The sequence below is a fragment of the Dysidea avara genome, chromosome 3, assembly GCF_963678975.1.
Source record: "Dysidea avara chromosome 3, odDysAvar1.4, whole genome shotgun sequence".
In the NCBI taxonomy this organism is placed as follows: Eukaryota; Metazoa; Porifera; class Demospongiae; order Dictyoceratida; family Dysideidae; genus Dysidea; species Dysidea avara.
The window spans coordinates 29,683,809-29,706,327 of record NC_089274.1 but is presented as its reverse complement, the minus strand read 5'-3'; the positions used below and the strand labels follow the sequence as shown (position 1 = coordinate 29,706,327).

Here is a 22,519-nt window from a genome sequence, read left to right as displayed (position 1 = left end):
GTTTCGCTTGCGAGTATCAATCTTGTTTCATTTGGGATGAATATTTGCAAACGAAATGGGTGCCATGCCCTTTAATTAGCAAGTTTTTTAATCGCTTGCACTCTCGCAAGACGACGTTACATTTGAGCGGTACCGTACATATATATGTTCCTCTAAAAACCAGTCACCCAGTTAATACTATCCCTTCAATTGATATATATATTTTACAGTATGCTATTACTTAATTTTGTATTAATTACTTATTATGTAATTTATCAAGGAAGCGTAACTTGAACAAACCACAAAATACATACAGAAGTATCTTCTCAAATGTTCTGTAGTTTGTCTGTTGTGTTTACATACACAAATTCTCTAGACAAAGCCTCACTAATTTTTACTCATGTACAAAGGGGACACACACCCTTTCAACTTGAAAAATATGCCTAGATTATAAGGCTTGCTACATTGTTTTTAGGTTAAAACACCTGTTACAGCATGTATACAAGTCTCTATTAAGTGGTTTCACAAATTCACATGGTTTATCATTTATTAAAAATTTTATTAAGGCTTTACAGCACAAGAGCTAAAGGCATGTAGGACACCTGGTCCTACAGCCTGTTTAAATATGTTATATTAAGAGTGTTTGAAAAGTTGCAGAAAGAAATAAAATCCATGATTATATCTAGGTTTAGAATACAAAGATACAATGGTGAGACCAGAGAAATGACTCTGACTCAAGTGTAAGCAGAATACATCTGCCGGCACGGGGGATGCATCAGTCAGTGACATCAGTTGGACTAGTTGTCATTCCAGTGCTGTCCAATATTGGGTTTGGGGAGCACCTTAGCAAGATGGCGGAAAGGTGTCAAAATGAAGTCTATGTGGTAGTGTCCGCATTGTATGATCATGTTCTATGAGTTGTGTTGAATTTTGTGTGTGTGTGTGTGTACACAATAAAGTACTACAAACCTCTTAGTGTTTAACCCCTACCTTATTCTTTCACAATACACCACCCTTACAATTACACCCCACCACCACCCACACATTTAAAAAGTGTTGGGTAGTGGTGGGATGCTAGTTGTGTGAGATATGCAAGGGAGTGCTTGAGATGTGGGTTAGAATTCGTATTGAGTATTGTACTCATATCAGTTGTGGTGGAGGTGAAAAGGTACCGTATAGCCTAAATATTTCGAGGGGGAAAATTTATGCTGATTTTGCAGTTTTGGGGGTTACCAACGAAAATTTTATCCTTGAAATATTTAGACCTCCATATAGTCTAATACATTTTGGGAGTGTTTGCAAATCTGCGAAAAATATATTTTAAGCAACATTGCTCAACCTCAAAAAATTTGCCCCTTGAGATATTTAGGCTATACGGTATCGATTGTATTAAAAGAAATTTGTAATAGTTTATAGTTTAAATCATGTGTTGTGTTTGCATTCATAGTTGAGGTGGTGAAATATCTGTGCCAGCTATGTGGGAGGCTATACACAAGTAAGGGCAGGTGAAGTACATATGTTAGTGTTACTGATTGTGTTACATGTCATGCTTACGTACATAGTCATAGTGGTGGAATACATGTGCCACTTGATTGTGAGGGATGTGTGAGTTACATTGTCTAGTGTGTTTGTGAAGTAGAAGTGGGGTGGTATAGTAGGTGGTGACTGTATCAGGATATCGTAGTCCCATGGTTTTGTAGTGTCAAAGGTGACAAGTACTTGGGGTTAATTGTATAATCAATGACATGTGTTTTGGTTAATGGTTAGATTACCGTGTTGAAGTGGTTATGTTTAACTGAACAGTGCATAAAGATATGGTGATACTCAACACTGTTGCAGTGTCGTGTACCTTATCTTGTTGTGTATACCAGTGAATGGGTTTGTCGTGTGGGAATATAGCAGTATGGTGGCCAACCAGGGTGGGCTCAACCCTTGTTGGTCAATCCAAATAGGAGCCTGCACCTCTTATCACTGTTTTGATAATGGTACGGATGGGACCAAGTGCACAGCTGGGTGAGCAGGTTGAATGGTGTTATTTGTGGGTGGTAGGGTGTCAGCCAAAAGAAAGATAGGGAAAGGAGTGGGGAATGATTGTTGAGAAGGGTTACAAGGTAGTTTGGATATATAATGTGTTTGTGTTCATAATTGTAATGGTGGAGTATATGCTAGTCAGTAGTAAATGGAGGTGTTCTTGAATGTCATCACAGGTAGGGGGTATGTTCGTATTTAAATCATTTGGTTGTGTTTATAGTCGCTGTGCTGAAGTTATTAATTTTGTGTTAATTTGGTGGTGGAAGAACTTAGTGTCAGGGTGGGTGCCATTTTCTGGGTTGCAAGGACTAGCAGTGGGGATGAATTCTATTGCTATGTACACTGTTTAGGCTCACCGGGATTAGTGATTTAAACATGATTAACATGTACCTAAATGACTCACAATTTGCATGACATGTGAAGTTGGTTGGTGACCACAAGAACCATTTAATAGGAGGTCCATCAATCTAGACATGTCTTGTGTGTCTCAGTATACATGATGGTGAGTTGTATGTTGTTGTGCTGCAAGTCCTGTTATATGTTGTGTTCAGCTGCAGGTGTGGGTGGGTATTGATTAGTTGTATGAGTCTTACAACTTTTAACAACAGTGACAGTTGGTTGACATGGTTTGGTATCAGTTGTGGGTGAGAGTGACAGCATAGCTTATTCGTATACACTTGGAGGGTTATCATGACTCCATGACTAGGATTTACTACTTTAAGAGCAGTGATTAATGATTGACGAGGGTTTGCTAGCAGTGGCTAGTAGTTAACAAGGGTCTAAAGTACTTTAGGAGCATTGGCTAGTAGGGTCTACTACTTTTGGAGCTGTGAGTATTAATTCGAGTATAGTAACAACATAGTTTGATTGTGCATGGTTGAAGGATAATGTTGGTTCTACTAATTGTGGTGGTGTCAGTTTGTATTATATGTATTGTTTCCATAGTAACATAAGAGTGGAGCACATGTGATCAGTGTAATAGAAGTGTTTGTGTTGGGACAGGTAAAGTTTATAGTAGTTTTAAATTTTGTATTATATGTACTGTTTGTTTCCATAGTAACATAAAAGTGGAGCACATGTGATTGATGTATTTAAAGTGTTCTTGTTGGGACAGGTAAAGTTTATAGTAGCTTTAAACCTTGACCAGTGTTTAGTAGCTTTCATTACTGAATGAAGATTTACTTTCTGTACCTCAAAATTTGTTTGCTTATGTGGGTGTGGATAGACACTCAGAATGCAAATACACAGACACACAGTTTTTCCAAACCAATTTCAGTGCAAAAAGGCAGCTGTGGCATGGTTGCTGGCCTTTGACCGACCGTGGCATTTAAATGCATTATGTAATGCATACAATACACACATATTATTGAAATCTAAAAAGCTTTTCTTTACAATAAATCTACATCCTGTATTTTGTCATAGCATGCACAAAATTATTTTTTACCCTCTCACCGCCACAACCGCCATATGGCGGTTTCAATTATATAAATGCCAGTAGCATTACATTCTAAATGCTCTGTAACTTCAGTCGGTCGAGCATTTTAGTAGCCCCTGCACTTATCCTGTAGTGGGCACGCCCTTAAGTGAATGGGAATAGGGATAACCGGTCTCTCGCGCACTATTGTGCAGTTAGATGATGAAATCGCATACTTTCGGAATGTCGATAACAAGCATTGTAGACGATTCTTCGAAGTGATAATGGCACTATCAATAAAGAGAAACAGTAAGGAGACGGATTATATAGGTTGGAGTGATGTGTTGCTACTTTTGTATGCCTTGAAACAGTGACCTCGTGCCTGTGTGTGCATGTGCGCTTGATCAAATGCCAGAAAACCAGCCTTAGAGATAATCACTTCAACTGTAAACAGGTTAGCAATGTTTATTGTGTTATTATAAACAGTGCTAGCCTGTAAAGTGAAATTTCACATTTGGTTTCACTTAGATCAATTTTTGCATTTTAAAGTTATATAATGGCATTGTGGTTGCTCTTGTGTAAACAGCAACTTGATAATCGAATTCCTTGGTCTATAGCGAGTAAAATGATATATAGTTTTATAGGATTATATGGTATAGTGTGTAAGTTACAGCAGTTTAGAAGCAGTAGAGATTGAAGCCTCTACAAATTTGGCAGTGAGGGGGATAATTATTAAGTAAGGAAAAAGGTGGGATGAGAATAAGTTTCAGTAGTAACCTCAGATCAACTTGATTGTCTTTTATGTCAGACCAACAAAATGGCCAGAAATGTTTATTAAACAGTATGGTACTGTACTGTTTAAGTAGGGATCCCCAAAAATGATGAGTGCTGCCTAAAATTCCGCCTTTAAAAATCATCCCAGAAACATCTTACATGATGAAAATCACCTTTATGAAATAATATTAGTTCATCTAACATCAAATACAGCATTAAAACAAGAAAACACAGGCCGGATATAGAATTTTAAAAAATCACCAAAATTTGAATTTTTGCCTGCCTGCCTACCTGCCAGCCCAGCCAGCCAGCCTGCTTGCTTGACCACAGTCTCAAGGTTGGAGGCCAAATGAAGCAGCACACAGCCACAATTTTATGCCACAATAACAAACTCACCAGTGAAATGTGCCTTTTGGGGTTCATGTTAATTTTCCTTATCAACATGCAGCATATTTAGATGCCATAAACTTATTAAATTAAAGCACTTACACTCAGTAAATACCTGTAACTTCATGATAGATACAATGCCATGTCAATTAAACAAATCAATCAATCAATTAATAATGATTGAGCGCTGAGACCACGCCTCTTAATGATCTATCACCATGACACACCCCGTTATTATTGAGCTAGCTGTATTCATAATGCTAGCATGATGAAAATATGAAATAGTGACACACTCATTCGTAGGTGAAAGAGATACCCTAATACAACAGTCTCCTGATTAGAACAGTCATACATGTATAGCTGTATGCTATAACAAAAAACCAAACAAACTAGTGTATTAAAAATTACAAGTACACAAAAGAATTTGGAATTTTCAACTAGAGTAGGGACCATAGCACATCAATAAAAGTACTGAGAGTAGTGCATGCTATTAAATCATAGTATAAACAATAAGTAGTGTTATATACCTACTGTGCTCAAGATACCATAGTGGAAATGCACAGTAGAGATATAACACTTCTTAATGTTTTACTGTGATCTCACTGCTATGGAACACTGGACTAATGAAATTCAGCTAGGCCACCCAATTGATGTGTTATACTTTGATTTTAAGAAGGCGTTTGATAAAGTGCCCCATGAAAGACTTCTCATTAAACTGAAAGCACATGGAATTACTGGGAAGCTTTTAGATTGGATAAGATCATTCCTTCAAGGCAGGAAACAAAGAGTAACACTTAATGGAGTTAAATCTTCATGGGCTGATGTCCTTTCAAGTGTGCCACAAGGTTCTGTCCTTGGCCCTATTTTCTTTGTGGTGTACATCAATGATTTACCTCAAGTTCTGACTAATCACTGCCTGTTATTTGCTGATGATACTAAATTATACAGTTGTGTGACAGATGATGCTGACATTTGTAGAATGCAACAGGACATTGACAATCTAGTTATGTGGTTGGAGATGTGGCAGTTACCATTTAACGTTTCCAAATGTAAAACTTTACATCTAGGGAAGACAAACTGTAGTCATGTTTATACCATGGCCGGTTGTGACATTAAGCAAACTAATGAGGAAAAAGACCTAGGGATCATGATTGACAGTCAACTAAAATTTCATAAGCACGTAGCAGTAACTGTTAGTAAAGCAAGAAGACTTCTGGGTCTAATTAGTAAGTGCTTTATTAACTTAAGTCCTCAAACCTTTTCTTACTTATACAAGTCTGTTGTAAGACCATGTCTTGAGTATGGCAACATCATATGGGGTCCTAATTAAAAGATATGCAACAAGGCTGGTACCATCTATCAAACATCTACCTTATGAAGAATGTCTAAAATGCCTCAAATTACCAATTTTAAAGTATCAGAGACTTTGTGGGGACATGATCATGACCTACAACATATTAAATGGACATCTAAATGTGAATGAAACTACTTTTTTACAAGAGCATGGACAGCAATTAGAGGGCACTCTTGCAAACTGTTCAAGCAATTTGCTTTTTGAGAGGTTCGACAGAATTATTTTTTGCACCGTGTAGTGAACAACTGGAACTCCCTTCCTAGTGGTATTGTGGAGGCTCAATCAACTGATGAATTCAAGAAGTTGTTTGACAACTTGAACAATGACATTATGTTTAGCATAGATTTATTGTAACATAGGATCAGGATTTACAGGCTTTGCCTTTTTAATTCCTGTGTAATAATAATAATTTAATATCGTGCCCTACTCCAGCTTGTTTCAGTACTTTTTATCAATGTGCTAAGGTCCATACTCTAGTTGAAAATTCCAAATTTTTTGTGTACTTGTTTTTTTTTATGTAAAATAAAATTATTGTGACTGGTGAAACCACGCATACCACATCAAAAGAAAGACCATGCATCCCAGCTATCAATTATCATCTGAAAAGTTAAGTGTCCATTATGCTTTGTTGTCAGCTATGTTCAACCCGTTACACAGTATTACAAATTCAGAACTGTTTGAAAAGCACGTCTGCAATCAAAGTAGCCACTATGAAAAAATATGGATGATTTCCATTATGAAGGGAAGCCATCACACACTACCGCTAAATCGACACCTTTTGCTGTCAGCCAAAGATGAATGGGACACAAAGGAAGACACTGCTAAGTCCATGAAGAATGCATTGTACATACTGTGCTATGCCAAAAGACACATGTCCGGCTGAAGCGACATTGAACAGTGAAAAAATTCAAGCCAGTAGCTTTAACCGTTATCGACTTAAACTTGTTTGAAGGCATCAGTCAGTCAGTTACTCAATCAGTCAGTCAGTTGATCAGAAGGTTTGTTTGGTTAGTTATACCTAACCAATACTGCCTCATTGTCATCAGGGAAAAGTGAGGCTGGTTTTGGGTGATGTTTTTCATGGGCCACGCCTAAACCATTGTGGTCCCTACTATACTATCATACTGTATGATTGATTAATTAAAAGTGAAAAGTAGTGAAAGAAGAGATGAATGAAGGTATTACAGCATAGCTCAGTGGGAAAATCGCTACTTTGTGGCATTGAACAAAATAATTATTATAACATGCTAATGTAGGAAATTTCCCACTGAGCTATGCTGTAATACCATCGTTCATCTCTTGTTTCACTACTTTATATCACTTGGATCCCTACTTCACTTTCAAATTAAAAGGCATTTTCACACTATGCTTGATCTGGATCAATCTGGACCCAACCATTTCACACCTGATCTGGATCCACTTCCCAATCCGGCTTAATGCCAATCCACTTCGTGAGGTGAATTGACCGGACCAGTGCACATCCACTACCTAATTAACGTCACCCCATGTAATGTGATACTGGGGTACTTATTCATGCAACACATGTGTAATGGCAGCAGGATGGAGCATGGACATTACACAAGCACTAATCACTATATGGGGAGAGCAAAACATACAAGAAAGCCTCAATGGGGTGAGTAGGAACAAACTATCTTAGCAGCAGCTATGAAAGAGAGGGGGTGCTGCACAAAGGTGAAGAATCTAAAGGTTAAGTACAAAAAGGTAAAAGACACAGCCAACTCAGTATAACAAAGCGTGTTTAACCTAGGTAAAGGATAATAATTGTGGGATGGACAACAATAGAAAAACATGCCCATTCTTCAGAGAGCTAGATGCTATACTAGCTGTACATTCAACATCTAACCGAACTGTAATAATAGAAAACACCTCAGGTAGCAGTGTTAGAGATCAAGAAGGTATGTCCTGCACTGCTTAAAACCACAGTCAGACTTTCCATGTTTACAGATCTTGATGACTCCAATCCAGCAGTCTTGAAGCTTCTTCACCATCAGCAGTGGTTTAACAGGCAGGAAGATCTACTACTACAGTTGATGATATGACGGAAGCAACTGAAGAGACACCACCACCAAAAAGCAAAGAGAAACTCCAGCATGAAAAATCCTGATATGATTAAGGTATGTGTTACTATGCAATGAATAGCCATAATAATATTGTGATAATATTAAGTAATAGAAAAGCGGACAAAGTTTGAGAAGACAAGAGGTTAGCAGTTGTTTGTTTTCTGCTATAAAGTTTATTTTTATATCAGGAAAGAAGTGAAGGAGAGGTGATGCAGAGGACTTGATCTCAAAGATAGCTAAATTAGATGAGGAAGCTGAAGAGAGCTGAGGAATGAGAGCAGAGGAATGAGAGCAGAGGAATGAGAGCAGATGAATGAGAGCAGAGGAATGAGAGCAGAGGAATGAGAGCAGAGGAATGAGAGCAGAGGAATGAGAGCAGAGGTGGCTAGAGTCTGAAGACAGAAGAGAAAAAGAGCGGAGAGAACATGAAGACTGCCATGCTCAGATGATGATGTCAATGTTTACTGGTTTTATGACTCAAACGAGTAGCATGATGTCCTAATCCCCAGGCCCCATGTCATCTTTCCCACACACCACAATCCTACTGTGAATCCTACGTTCCCTGGTCAGGATTTTATGCCAAGCTATAATAGTGTACCCTATTCTCAAAGTAGCTATTATACCCACCACAATCCTACTGTGAATCCTACGTTCCCTGGTCAGGATTTTATGCCAAGCTATAATAGTGTACCCTATTCTCAAAGGAACTATTATACCCACCCAAGTAGTGTGGATACTGATCGAGAATTAGACCCCAATGTACAAACTGTAGTGTATGGATTGTGTGCCAAAACAATCACATAAACAACTTGTAGTAAAGTTTGAACTACTGGTGTTCATATACATACTGGCTCAATGCACTTTGTATGTTACTAGCACTACCATCAGCTACTGTTGCAGCAGCAGGTGGTGTACTGCTGCTGTCAGATGTATCAGTACTGTGGATCAAGTCAGGGTGGCATACATCTCCTAATTGCTCGCAGATATTGTGCAACACAACGCAGGAGCCCACAGCATTTGTGGTATGTTCTATGTCAAAATAGTCCATCCTCTTCAATAGGTAATGCCATCTTCCCTTCAATTCTCCAAAAGCGTTTTCCACTATCACCCTTTGACAATAGTTAAAGTGCCATTCATCTGCTGTTAGATGACCAGTATCAGGGTACGGCTTCACCATCCAAGGCTTTAGAGGATAGGCAGGGTCACCTAGTACCCTTGCATCATGCACCTTTCCTGGCCAGTCAATATTTACATCTATAAATCAACCTTGTGAATCTACGACTGCTTGCATCAGAATAGAGTAGAAACCCTTGCAATAGTAATAATTCGATAGGTATTCAGTTGGGTATAAAATGAGAATATGAGTCCCATCAATTGCTCCAACAACCCTCACAGAGTTTCAAACTCTTGTACTATTCCTTAGCCTTGATTCTGATGGCATCTGTACATTCAGTGGTAGAGGTAATGTGTGATAGCACTGGTGGTTCTATACACTATCGTACACACTGTTGAAATTCCCAGTCCAAACAGTTCAGCAGTAATATTGTTCTATACTCAATATTTGTTGCAAGACGCCAGATAGTGACAGCTACTTGCATATCAACAGCAAAAGGTAAATGATACTTTGTTGCTGCCTTGCCTATGTGTGGTCTTAGCTGATCACACAGCACACCAAATGTAGCTTTACTCATCCATACATTATCATGCCACCATTCATCTCCAAAAGCACCAGCTTTAACTGCCTCCCAATACACATGTGAATGTGGCTTACACCACACGCCATGATTCACAGGAGTTTTACTCAAGGCAATTACTAAATACATCCTAATGTATGCAACATACGAGTTCAGTTTAATAGTTAGAATATTTTTATAATTCATAATAATAATAATATACACGTGTAATTTATTTTATATAACTACAATTGTACATACACTTTGTGAAGAATGGAGCACACCAATCTACAGCAAGTGTCACTTGCTTTTGAATCACCCTATTTCTTCATTAATGGTACCGCCTTTGAACGAGCAGTCTTCGTTCCACAGCTTTCAATCGTTGTTGGTGATTAAGACAGTGCTTTTGTCTTAGTTGAATCAGTGTCCAGACGAAAAAAATGGCAGCAAACAGTCAGAATGTGAGATTGATAACACTATTGCATAATGAAACATGATCGAACACGATGCAGTCTTTTTAGTGCAAATGTGGCCGATTCATTTAATCAATTGTGTAGTGTGAAAAGGATAAAGGTGGATTCAATCCACTTATGTTGAAACCATATGCAATTATGGATTCAATATGCATTAGTTGTGAAAAGGCCTCAATACATTAGATTAGCAAATGGTTTATAGCTGACTGTTATTATCCTCCCTGCTACACACACTTTATATAACTATTACATACCTTTGGTAAGTTTTTCTGCATAGTCAGTGTTTTGGTGACATAGCTGTGAAATGTTTCTTTACATTCTCCACCAGCAGAGTCCAGAAATCCCAAAACAATTTCTATGACATCCAAAATCTCACCAAGTTTCTGTTGGTTTTTTAGTTTCTTCACTTCAATAATGAGTTGCTCCTTCTTTTCAAAGGGCAAATCTTCCTGTGATTTTGTAAATTTAGTGTAAATATCTAGTAATAAATGATCTACATAAGTTTGGTATAACTACATACAATATATTTTTACAAGTTTGATGTCATTGGCAACTAGGTATTTGTTCAGCATAGCTGCAGAGAAGTTACAATATAATAATTGAATTGTGATTACATACTTCTCTCATAGTGCACATTTTTTTTGAGGATTTCTAATAGAACACACATAGAATGTTCTAGATTTTGCATAGGTAGATCTACGAAATTATAAACTTTTACTACTGAGTAGATTTTAGCTAGAACTTTCATTTATAAAGTAGAAATTAAATGAGGTGAACAGCTGTGATAGCAGCAGCTCAGTGGTTAAAGATTTGGGTGTTCAGCATGGAGATCCCTGGTTCAAATGCTGGTAACTTCTTTCAACATTCTTCATGCACCTTATTTACTCCACAGTGACTGTTCTATTAGAGTATCTCGACCCCGCAATTTACAGTTGTTTGGTTTTTGCCTTATAACTCTGTAGCTGTCAATGTGTTTTCTTTTCAACCACAAAAGGTTTGAGCTATGATGGTTACCCTATATGCATATCGATTTTTAAGTTATTCCCATAGGCGGTTTACCCTGTAGGCATGACAAAATGTTGGCCTTTTTAATGCAAATAATTGTCCGTAGCTCTATGATTATTTGTCAGATTTGCACTAAACTTGATACATGATTTTGCTGCAATAAGTTCTTAAAGTGCACCAAAGCTCAAGAAAATCAAGCAACGCATTGCATTTTATAATGGTTTTTGTAAAGTGCGAGAAAAGAATAATCTAAGCATCCCAAGCCCCCTAAATGAAGATGAAGAAATTAAGTTAAACTTTGAGGATTGTATTTCATGATTGCGCTAGGCCATATTTTTGGTATGTGGGGTGCTAATGGTGGAGGGTGTTTTCAGTACAAAAACTATTCCATGGAGCACAGAGCTATGCATGCATGAAAATTATTATGCTTTCTTTCTTCCTGTATATACACTCACAGTGTAGCGCAATGGCTTTCTTGGCCGCATGATACATTTAGTGACTATGTTTCGTTAAACAGCATTTTCTTTGAATAGTGAGTTACAGGTAGATTTTCCATTGGTATACAAAAACATCCAAAGCAGTGCAAAGTAAATTTAGATCTTACATAGATAGCACAGCAAGTCATTCATATATTCAATGTGGTAAAACTAAAATTGTACCATTCAATTATAATTCCTTACAGCACAGCTTTTTTAGTGGGAAAAACATTTATAATCTTGTGTACCTGTGGAACTTTGGCTGCAATGGACTCATAGAATGCAATGTCATGAGCATCTTTCCTGAGTACAACTCTTGGGACTTCATCATACATGATCAGCGGCTTTCCAAAAATGAATTTGTCACACAGGTCTCTTTCTATTGCTTGTAGATCATAAGTAACTTCAGTTCCCTTTCCATATTGTAGAGAATATTGACAGTGGGTGAGTATTACAGGGATAAGCTTATGTTCATAGCAAACAACATGAAAAAGTTGAAGTTGGCTCAACGGTATAGCATGTTCCATCAGCTTTTTACACACCCTAACAAAAAGAGAAATATGCACAAATATACATAAATTTATATAAACAAGTATATGAAAAATTAGGAATTTTAAACTAGAGTAGGGGCAATGTAGTACCATGATAAAAAGTACTGGATTGGAGTAGTATGTAATGTCCAATTGCTGCAAAACAATAAGAATAAAATAAGTAGGGATATTTGCTTCTTATTGTTTTACAGCAATAGGACATTACATACTACTCCAATCCAGCTTGTTTCAGTACTTTTATCGTGATACTACACTGTCCCAACTCTAGTTTAATTTTTCTTAAACTTGTTTGTGAACTTTTTCTGCATGTTCATGACCACTAAACACACTGTTTAATAATGCAAATTACTCTAACTGGATTTTTGAAAATAGGTCTTTAACACTCATCCATATAGGAGCTGTACATAGCCCTAAAATTTTTCATCCATTTAGCAATGTTGGTGCTAACTATTGACCAGATTTCAAGTCATTAGTTTTCTTCAATCTGTCTGAAGCTATGAATCATTAAAGTTGGAAAATTGGATGTGTGTACAGGAAGACCCCTTTCACAAAACTGGTTACAATACTACACAATTATGGTAATGACAGTACTATATTTATACGGGTATATGCAAGTAGTCAGCAAATCTTTGCCGATTTACCAAACGTATCAAGTATAGAACATTTTACATAAATTTAATCTTTACTATGTAATGTAAAACTACAGTGTGCTTTTATATTCTATTTTGAAGTCTTGCACAGTAATAAAACATACTATTAATAATAATTATAAGTATAACACACCACATATTATTGCTAAACTGTATTCACTTGGAAGTTTTCTAGGTTCACTTACTAACTTTGTTTACATGGTATTAGTAGCACTTAGCTATATTATGTGGTTTGCTTGACACATCATGTGAAGAAACACAAAGAAAGCCATGAAGGAAAACATGCTACCAGTCCGGATAATGATGAAGCGAACAAGAGAAGCAGCTAGTGCAGAGGTGGATCCTGGGGGAGGGGAGGGGACTCAAAGGGTTGCATGGAACCTAATTTGGCAGACGCCTGACTGAGAAATGCTGACAAGTATATCTTCAATTCAATAAAACTAAAATCAGTTTATCAGTCAAAGAAACACATATTACACTTACTTTTACCTTTGTTTACAGCGATAATACTTCAAATATCACTATATCTTTCTGTGATAGGTACCTCTAAAAATAATTATCATTTTTTTCTCTTCTAAAGCAACTGTTGAAGACTTCAGTTGCATTTCTAAAGGTCTAAATAGCAAGATTTAACAGTGAAACATTGCTGGGGAGTCTACCATTAAAGTGAAACTTCCCCTTTTAGAAGTCTGGATCCATGCCTGTAGTGAACAGTGTTGGTCACAGCAAATTTTCAGAAATGAAATAGTTAAGTTAACTAAAAACAAACTCTTGTCTGATGATATTGGACAGCTCACTCAGCACTGCAACATCTACAACATGTGTCCACGGGCATACCTGTTATGCTGTGTAACGTGTAGTATGCCTGTGGATGGAAGCCCTACTATCAATGAAGAACCTTCACTGGTACAGAAGGATAAAAGGCAAGACAATAGCGCATGCATTGTATGTTTATCAATATGCTAAAGGTTTCTTCTTAAGTAAATTTGAAACGTTTTTGTGAAAGAAGTAGCGCTGTATCTGTACCCAGTTTCCTGCTATGCTTGACTGAATGCATCAGGCAGGCAATAGAAAATTTCGTCAAAAAAAATAAATTTAAAATTCTGTAGCAACTTGACAAAAATGTTTTGGGTCAATCTAAAGGCACTTTTGGGCTTAATTTTACCCAACCAATACTGTCATGTCATTGTGAAGAAAAATCGAGGCAGGTTTTTGGGTAATATTTTATCTCAGGCCATGCCACACTTTCATTGTCCCTATCATATATATATATACAAACATACATACATACATACATACACACATACATACATACACACATACATACCTACACACATACATATCATACATACGTACATATGTATATAGGTACACACACACACGCACGCATATATATTGAACATTTTATTTCCTAGCCTGGAATCAAAATGGATACATGCAGTTCAAAAGAATTGGATGTCTACAATTGCTGACTTATTCATATACGTTTGTAACTCACTGTTCATCATAGTATTTTGATGGTAGATTGTTGTAGCAGTACTTTATGAACTCATTGTGCTGTGCTACTAGAAAATCAACCAATGATGTACTACATATTCCTTCTCCTGTAGTAGTTGGTAACAAGTAAACCAGTTTGGTATCATCAGTAATTTCTGGTGTGCTATCTACATATTCCAGTGGAACTCTCAAGCGACCTGTTAAATACCAAAAGCTACTAATAGCCAGACTACAAATTTACACAAAAATACTCCACAATTTATAATTGATCACATAGCTGTTCTAAAAAGCTATACCAAACCAGTCAAGCTGTGAAAAAGGGGCCAAAAATAGCTATGGAGAAAAAGTTGTGAAATCAAAAGTAACAGCCAAGAAATGGCTGCAATGATGTTATTGTTAATAATTACAGCATTGCCGTGTCATTATTAACATTAACATTAATGCAGTCATTTCTTGGCCACCTTTGATTATAGATATTTTATGCCCTAGGTCTTTTGGGGGTCACAACCTTTTTCACAGCTTGGCTATTTTGATATAGATATTACTTCTTTTTGTGATTTCAAGCCTTGCCTATGGCTGACTTTAGAGCTTTGATTTAATTTGTTTTTTTCTTCTCTTTACTACAGGAACAAGAGGAAACCTGTATATGACTATGTGTCTATCTGAGATTTGTTTTCTTACAGGGTGAGTTGTTTGTAGCTGAACTCTCTAACAGGATAACTTTTAATGTAGCTGAACTCTCTACAGGGTGATTTGTTTGTAACTAAACTCACTAGGGGTGACTTATTCCTTAGCTGACCTCTCTACAAGGTGACTTGTAATGTAACTGAACTCTCGCTTCCCTGGGCTATTTGTTTATACAAGGTGGCTTGTGTAGGTGAAAGAACTTGTATATGTAATAGTTATACCACGGGCACGAGTACTTTGCCTGATATATATGCACAAGCACGAGGGCTGCAGGTCCGAGTGCAAGTGCGTATATACAGGCAAAACACTAGTGCCCGTGGTTTAACTAATATGTTCTACTTTAGCATGTAGACTCACAAAATCTTCAGTTGCTATACCCTTCTTTTATATAGGGAACCAAGTAAGCTGTGATTGTGGGATTCAATTTTAATACATCAAACAGTAGTTTGATTTTATTACTGCTAATATAGCAATTTTAAGAGACTAGTGTTAATTATGTTACTTTAATTGCTACATTTACAAAAGGAAAAAACAAACTACTGTTGATGTATCAAAATTGAATCCCACAATCACAGGTTGTTTGGCAGAATTCAGTCCCACAATCACAGCTTGCTTGATTCCCTATATAAGAAAAGAGGATAACAGTATAACATCAAAGAACTCTGATGATTTCTGGATATAGTGTGCACTCCTATTAGGTGTGCAATGTCTCAAGTTAACGAGATATATGCACTGGTGGCAGTGCGTATATCTCGTTAACATTTTGAGTCAGTGCGATATGTGATATATATGCACTGGCTTTCCTTTGATCTGAAGTGTGAAAGTGATACATATATATGTATATATAGTTGATATTTAATATAATGTCAACTTTAATTGCTGAGTAAACATTCAATTAGGTGATTGTTCTATTAGAGTGACTGTTCTATTAGATCATCTCAATTGGGTATTATCGCACACATCAACCTTTTGCATTATAATCTCTGTAGCATTAGGTATTATTGCCACATTAACTTTTTGCATTATAATCTTTGTAGCTGTAACTCTTATATATTTGCAACAATGTTTTATAGGTTACCAGGCCTGCAAGGTGCCTATATAGTATGTTAAATCATAAGTAAATCAAAATACTCTTAAAAGAGCAGTCCTTGCATCAGCTCTCATGCAATTACTAGCAAACAATTAAAAATAGCAAAACTAAAAATTGCCGAGTGAATAGTCTATTCATCATAACTTGAAACATTTGTGGTTACCCATACTTCATCTTCCATTGTAACTCTGTAGTTATTAGCACAAGTGTAAGAGAAATACAAATTAAACATTTTGAGAGGGATCATAGAATTAAATTTAAACAAAAACAACAAAAAAAAACAAACAATGAAACAAGGGAGCTCATCTACACCAGCAGCTATGCTAGTTGACATTAAATTCCTATTTCGGTCACATAAAGCCTGTCAAGTATAGCCATAACTGAATAAGGATTAAATGTCAACTAGTATAATATTATAGCTGCAGGTGTAGCCTTGCTTGTTTCATTGCCTTTTATTTCTAATATGCCTACTCAAATGTGAATGAAATTTCTCACTTGTTTGTTTACTTTTTAAATTCACCATCACGTACCGCATCAAAGGAAAGAATCATACCACACACAGTACTACTAAAAATTAATTGTGCAACTGAATGCGTGCCCCAACTATCAATTATTATAATGCAATCCACTTCTTTTTCAGCTTTGTTCTACCTATAATACAGCATTAGAAACAAAGGACAGTACAAGAAGTTCTTCTGCAATCAATCCAATCACAAAAGAAATTATGACTGAACAAACCCCTATCAACTATAGAAACATGAAGTGGCCATTCTGTGTTACACCTGTCCTACAGTGTTACAAACACACACACACACACAGACACAGACACACACACAAAAGTATGAGAAGCACCAAACCATCAAAGAGCGCAATATCGCTACAAAAAAACAACAATCACAGAAATTATTATTGTTGATGGTCACCTGAACATGTAATATGTGATATTTTATGAAACAAGACAAAGTCAATGGAAAAGAAACTTCCACTGAACCATTGAAATTGGTCGAAGAATATCACAAAACAACAAGCAAACAACCTGCAACAGCTTTGCTATGTGCCTCTCCGACATCATGTGACTAGTAAAATAACATTGTTACTTTGATTTCTATCAAACTACAAAGGTTTTAGGTCGATAGTTAGCATATACACGTATTGATTTTCAGCTTCTTCCTATAAGTGGTTTACCCTGTAGGTGTGGTGTTATTATTATGAACAATTATTGATAACTCTGCAAACTATTAAACTTATACCAAGATGCATTGTAAAATCCTTCTCATGTGTGTCAAATTTCAACACAATTGGATATCACATATGAGTTTATGGCAGCTTTTGTAAGTGGAAGGCTTGTATCTCAGAGCAATTATGCTCAAATTAGGTATGTGGACTACTAAACGTGGTGGGAATTTCTATAGCAAAAAAAAGTCTCATTTCATGAAACTACATAGCTATGTGTGTGAAAACCACGTAATTGTTAGTAACAGACTGGTGTGGCACATTGGCTTCTTGGACCGTCCAATGTGGCTTGATTAATAAAACATGATTACCAGATATTTAGAAAAGCTAAATTAATACCCTGAGATTAGATCTCATTCACTAATACATAAACACCAACTAAACTTACTCAAGAGATGATATGTGGTTATAGTACCCATAGAAAAACTTTGAAATAGTTAAGTGTTGGACTTGTAGAATATAGCTGCAATTTGAATGCATTATAAATCTGTCTATGCAGACTTAACATGCTGATTGGTGTGGAAACACCCTGGGGCAGTGTGCACTTGGCATACTCGAGCAGTGCACACCCCGGGGTGCAATCACCACTTACCATGTATTTAGTATGTGTGCATACAAAATAGACACGACTATAATGTTTTCCTAGCTATACACACCACCCTTCCACCGCACCTAGCTCTATTGCCTACTTTTTTCCTAGTTCTAACCACAATAACATTTTCCACAAAGCCATAACATGTACGCAACAACACCAAACAAACAAACACTCATGCAAATATCTACCACATAACATTGCACCATTGCCATAAATATACATAACAGCACAGAACGCAAATAACATTCATACAGATATCTATACACAAGTACTTTGGGGAAAGGGCAACTGAGGAAATTGTTGGAGTAGGGTGTAATAACTTTTGCACAAGCCACGCAGACAAGCATCGTGGATATGGCATAACTGGATTTACAGTTGACCACGAAGCAAATATGTCTTCCAATTAGTACAAGATTGCAGCAACGCATCATATATGCATAGCAACACAACGTGATAGCAACAACCAATGAATAATCATATAAGTTAAATTTAGCGTAATTGGTTTGGTTTGGCCATGCACAGATAATTAGCACTTCATCCACCTGCACTTGGTCCTCAGTTGCCGTTTAACTATATACGTGTATCTAAGTTCAATATCAGTAATTGGATACACAACAACCAGGCATGGGGCGAAGTACATGTGAAAGTACTTAAGTAAAGTACAAGTACTTTGACATTTGTTGAAGTACAAGTACAAGTACAAGTACATGACATTGTTTTAAGAGAAGTATTTAAATAAAGTACAAGTACTTTTGAAAGTATTTAAGTACAAGTCCAAGTACAGATTATATTTACTGTGTTCACAATTGCATTATGGTTGCACCTAATAAAATTGTGAAAATCTGCCATCAGTAAGACAAAATCTTTCAGGAGTAAATACCTTTCCCGCAATGCTAAAGAGTCTCTCAACAGGCACAGAGGAAAATGGTACTCCTAGAATGTTTTTTGCCAACCTTGAAAGCAGAGGATTTTTCTTTTGGTTGTCTTATTGGCTGGATTTAGGGCCATCGTAACTGTCAGTTTCAATGTATTCATCCACCTACTTAGTGAGTGTACTTCATTGTTGTTGGCTTTCTGTTCAGGGCATAATCCTTCTTCTTAGCTGCTATAGCTGCCTGATGATCAACTAAATCTTTTAGGCCAAAAGCAGTACAACTATTTCTAAGATCAACAGAAAAATGAATCAAAAGATAGGAAACCTTTTAAATCGGTTTTAGAGCAAATGCAACAAAGTGATTTCATCCAAAAGCTGACCATGTAATGTATTATCTTTGAGCCAATATAGCTACAACTTATTTCACTTGCATATGGACTTCATTGTACTTCATGTACTTCAAAGTACTTTAAGTACCTTAAGTACATAACTTAGGACTTAAGTATAAGTACAAGTACATTACATTTGTACAAAAAGTATTTAAGTATAAGTACAAGTACTCAAGAAGGTGTACTTAAGTGTCCTTAAGTACAAGTACCAAAGTACTTCGCCCCATGCCTGACAACAACCAAGCAAGCAGTGTAACTAAGTTATGCATACAAAGGTTCAATTTTTATTATTATTATATACATAGATTATGTGGACAACCGTACAAGCGCATACAACAACATATGTACTGGCACATATACTTAATGCATGGTTTTGGGTGGGAGGGAGGGAAAAAAGTTTTTCTGTCCGCCAACACACCATGCACTATGGCATGATCTCGTGATCTCAAACCTGTCAAACCAGTTTATTACAATGAATCATATGACGTCATTACGTTTCATGTATCCTACAAGATTGGTTCAACTTTTACCTGAAACAAGTGTTGATTTCAGTTTGTGGTGCTAGCACTGCTAATATACAATGCCTCTCTAATGGACCTTACAGTCTACTCAAGGTTTCTGTGTTGCTGGATTTAATTACTTTTACTCGAAAGGCTAGTTTATCACTACAGGATGCTGGCTTCATTTACTATGGTATGGTACGTAGATTTGCACTGTATCCATTCTATGCCCACACCAAGGCATGTTAACTTCAATTTATTGCGTTGCAATAAACTACATTTAAAAAAAAAAAACATTTATGTTGGTGCTAAATCAATAGCAAAATTGACATTGCAGCAATATAATGCAAGGATGGATCAGCACTTTCTTGTGACTATATATGGAACACTCCGCTTCTGTAACAGCATGGAAATAAAGACTTTTACAAGATTTCAAAACTTTGAAACATTCAGAATTATATTTCAGTGAGTAGCATTTATGTTTAAGCTAACATGTATTATAGTTCCATACATTGCAGCAAGCAATGTTTTGAAGCATCACTTCTATGGCTTCACACACCTATGACATCTCAAAATTATAATTCTTGCACTATATATCGCAAATACTTTAAGACCTTAATACAACACAGACCTGGGTAGGAATATTTTCAAAACATGCAATTAAATTCTATTGCTGAATTTTGCTTCCTGTAGGCTGTAGACATGCAAAACAAGAATAATAATGAGAAGATGAAGATTTGGGAGTGTTTTGGAAGCTTGAAAATGATTAAGACTACTTTCCAGGTGTAAAATAATTATTGTTCAGTAAAATTAATAGCACTTCAGAAAGCTTTAGAAAGTTTTCAAAACATACTTGCCTAGAAGGTTGCTTTTATCATGATAGTGGTTCTCATTATGAACCACTATCATGATAACTGATGTGTAAAAAAGATGTCTGAAGACTTAGGGCCTTGAGTGTCATGTTGACAGATTAAGTACAAAACCCCATTGGTTTGTTGTAACTATTTAGATATATGTAGTATACCTACCATGATTTATCAAATGTCTTTTTACCAGTTCCCAAGCAGCACTAAACATTTTCACCATTCCATCAAACATTTCTTGATCTGAAAGAAATGTGCTGTAGCTATGTGAATGATAACTATTGTACACATGTATACTTTTCAATTTAGTATGCCATTCTACTTAATTCCATACATCAACATAATTATGTAAATTGAAACTTTTAAAAGGGTGAATAAAGATTGCTGAAAAAGTCACAAAACAAGAATAAATTGCTGGGGGTGGTAATGTAACCCGATTTTGACTCTCTATCATAAAATTTAGTTACATGCTTCATTCAAAATAGGGATCTGTGGTCTACATACCACCCCAGTGATCTTTTCTTGTTTTGTGGCTTTTTCAGTGCTCTCTATTCCCCTGTTAAATTTTTTTGTTCATCTTGTTTGTATACTTTTTGCTAATCCATTATGAATTTGTTTTAATAATACTGAAGATTGGCTTGGCTCAGAGCAATTTTGCATTTTATGTACAGCCATTGTTTTGGTATACACATAAAATTGATCAAATTCCAATGTGCATACAGAGTCTTCTAATATGAGTTTGAATTTTACATTACTATAGTGCCTTTAATAGCTGTCAAATTCAGTGCATGTTATCAGATTCACTTGACTGCAATATTAGAGAATTTACGTGACTGTTCTATTAGAATATTATGAATAACCCACCCACTTATAACAATCACAGAGCAAAAACACCCTACAAACAAAAGTTTTTAGCATAGAGTAAGCTTTCCTGGCCTATACACGAGTTTATAGAACAGATAACAAGAGATGCACACCAGCAAACCCAACATTCAAACATAATTTTATGAAGAAAAAAAACCATGGACGATCTCTATTATGAACCCACTATTGATAGTTCATTACCTTGCTTTCTTGATTTTTTGTACTTCCCAATAGTGTCATGCAATTGTGTTTCCTGTCCTACTTGATGATGAAAATGATCAAACAAATACTTTTGTAATTTTAGAATTCCAGGTAGGTACTGCATAGCTCTTAAAATTGACTCCTACAAAAATTAATAATACCAACAGTAATAATACTTAGCATACAAACACGTTGTGATTGATATGTACTTTTTGTAAAAAGTTACTAAGAATCTTGTGTTCTCTGTTTTGAGAGAATGACATGATATGTTCCAGTGACACTCTAGTCCGGTATCTCCACAATGCTGAGTGTATAACACTTTGATCATTACTGTCAACTGCACTCTCATAGATTCGTGAGTAAAAGGTGTCGGTATCTGTTAACAATTACAGTTGATGTATTGATCAGAATTAATGTCAAGTACATAATACTATAAGACAAAAGGATTTAATATTCATACCTTTCACTACAGAGCAATAAACATCTTTTAATTTTAAAGCACTATTCTGTATACATGGTGCAATGAAATGTACGCTGAAATGATCCTCCCATTCTTGTCTATTTTCTGCAGTGGACCAGTCATTACCATTGCTGCAGTCTGAAAGAGTATTATACTTAATAAAATATATTTTATGTACAAACATACTAGGATAATTAGTGGCAAGTTTTTCTGACAGTTGTTTAAATAATAAATGTACTCTCATTACTGCATCATCAATACTGCAATCAAGTGCAATAGACAGCAAAACCAAATCTTTTTCCAGATGTTTCCAAAAGAAAAGTGGCAGAAGTTTTTCAGGAACATGAGGATTAACAAGAGCACTCAAATTAGTGTTATCAGCCTGAGGAAATACATAAGAAACACAAAGTGTTGTACT

General features: G+C 36.2%; 1 protein-coding gene across 1 annotated transcript in view; it reads right to left on the bottom strand.

Moving 5' to 3' along the window:
- LOC136250635 (E3 ubiquitin-protein ligase rnf213-alpha-like) overlaps nt 1-22,519 on the bottom strand; it is a 486,640-nt gene that overhangs the window by 7,887 nt on the left and 456,234 nt on the right. The window contains exons 87-94 of the mRNA XM_066042860.1: nt 22,288-22,483; nt 22,102-22,239; nt 21,851-22,017; nt 21,642-21,783; nt 20,742-20,819; nt 14,347-14,542; nt 11,896-12,190; nt 10,421-10,615 (exon numbers count right to left, since the gene is read on the bottom strand). Of these exons, the coding sequence (XP_065898932.1) occupies nt 10,421-10,615; nt 11,896-12,190; nt 14,347-14,542; nt 20,742-20,819; nt 21,642-21,783; nt 21,851-22,017; nt 22,102-22,239; nt 22,288-22,483 (1,407 nt within the window). The remainder of the gene's footprint in view (nt 1-10,420; nt 10,616-11,895; nt 12,191-14,346; nt 14,543-20,741; nt 20,820-21,641; nt 21,784-21,850; nt 22,018-22,101; nt 22,240-22,287; nt 22,484-22,519) is intronic.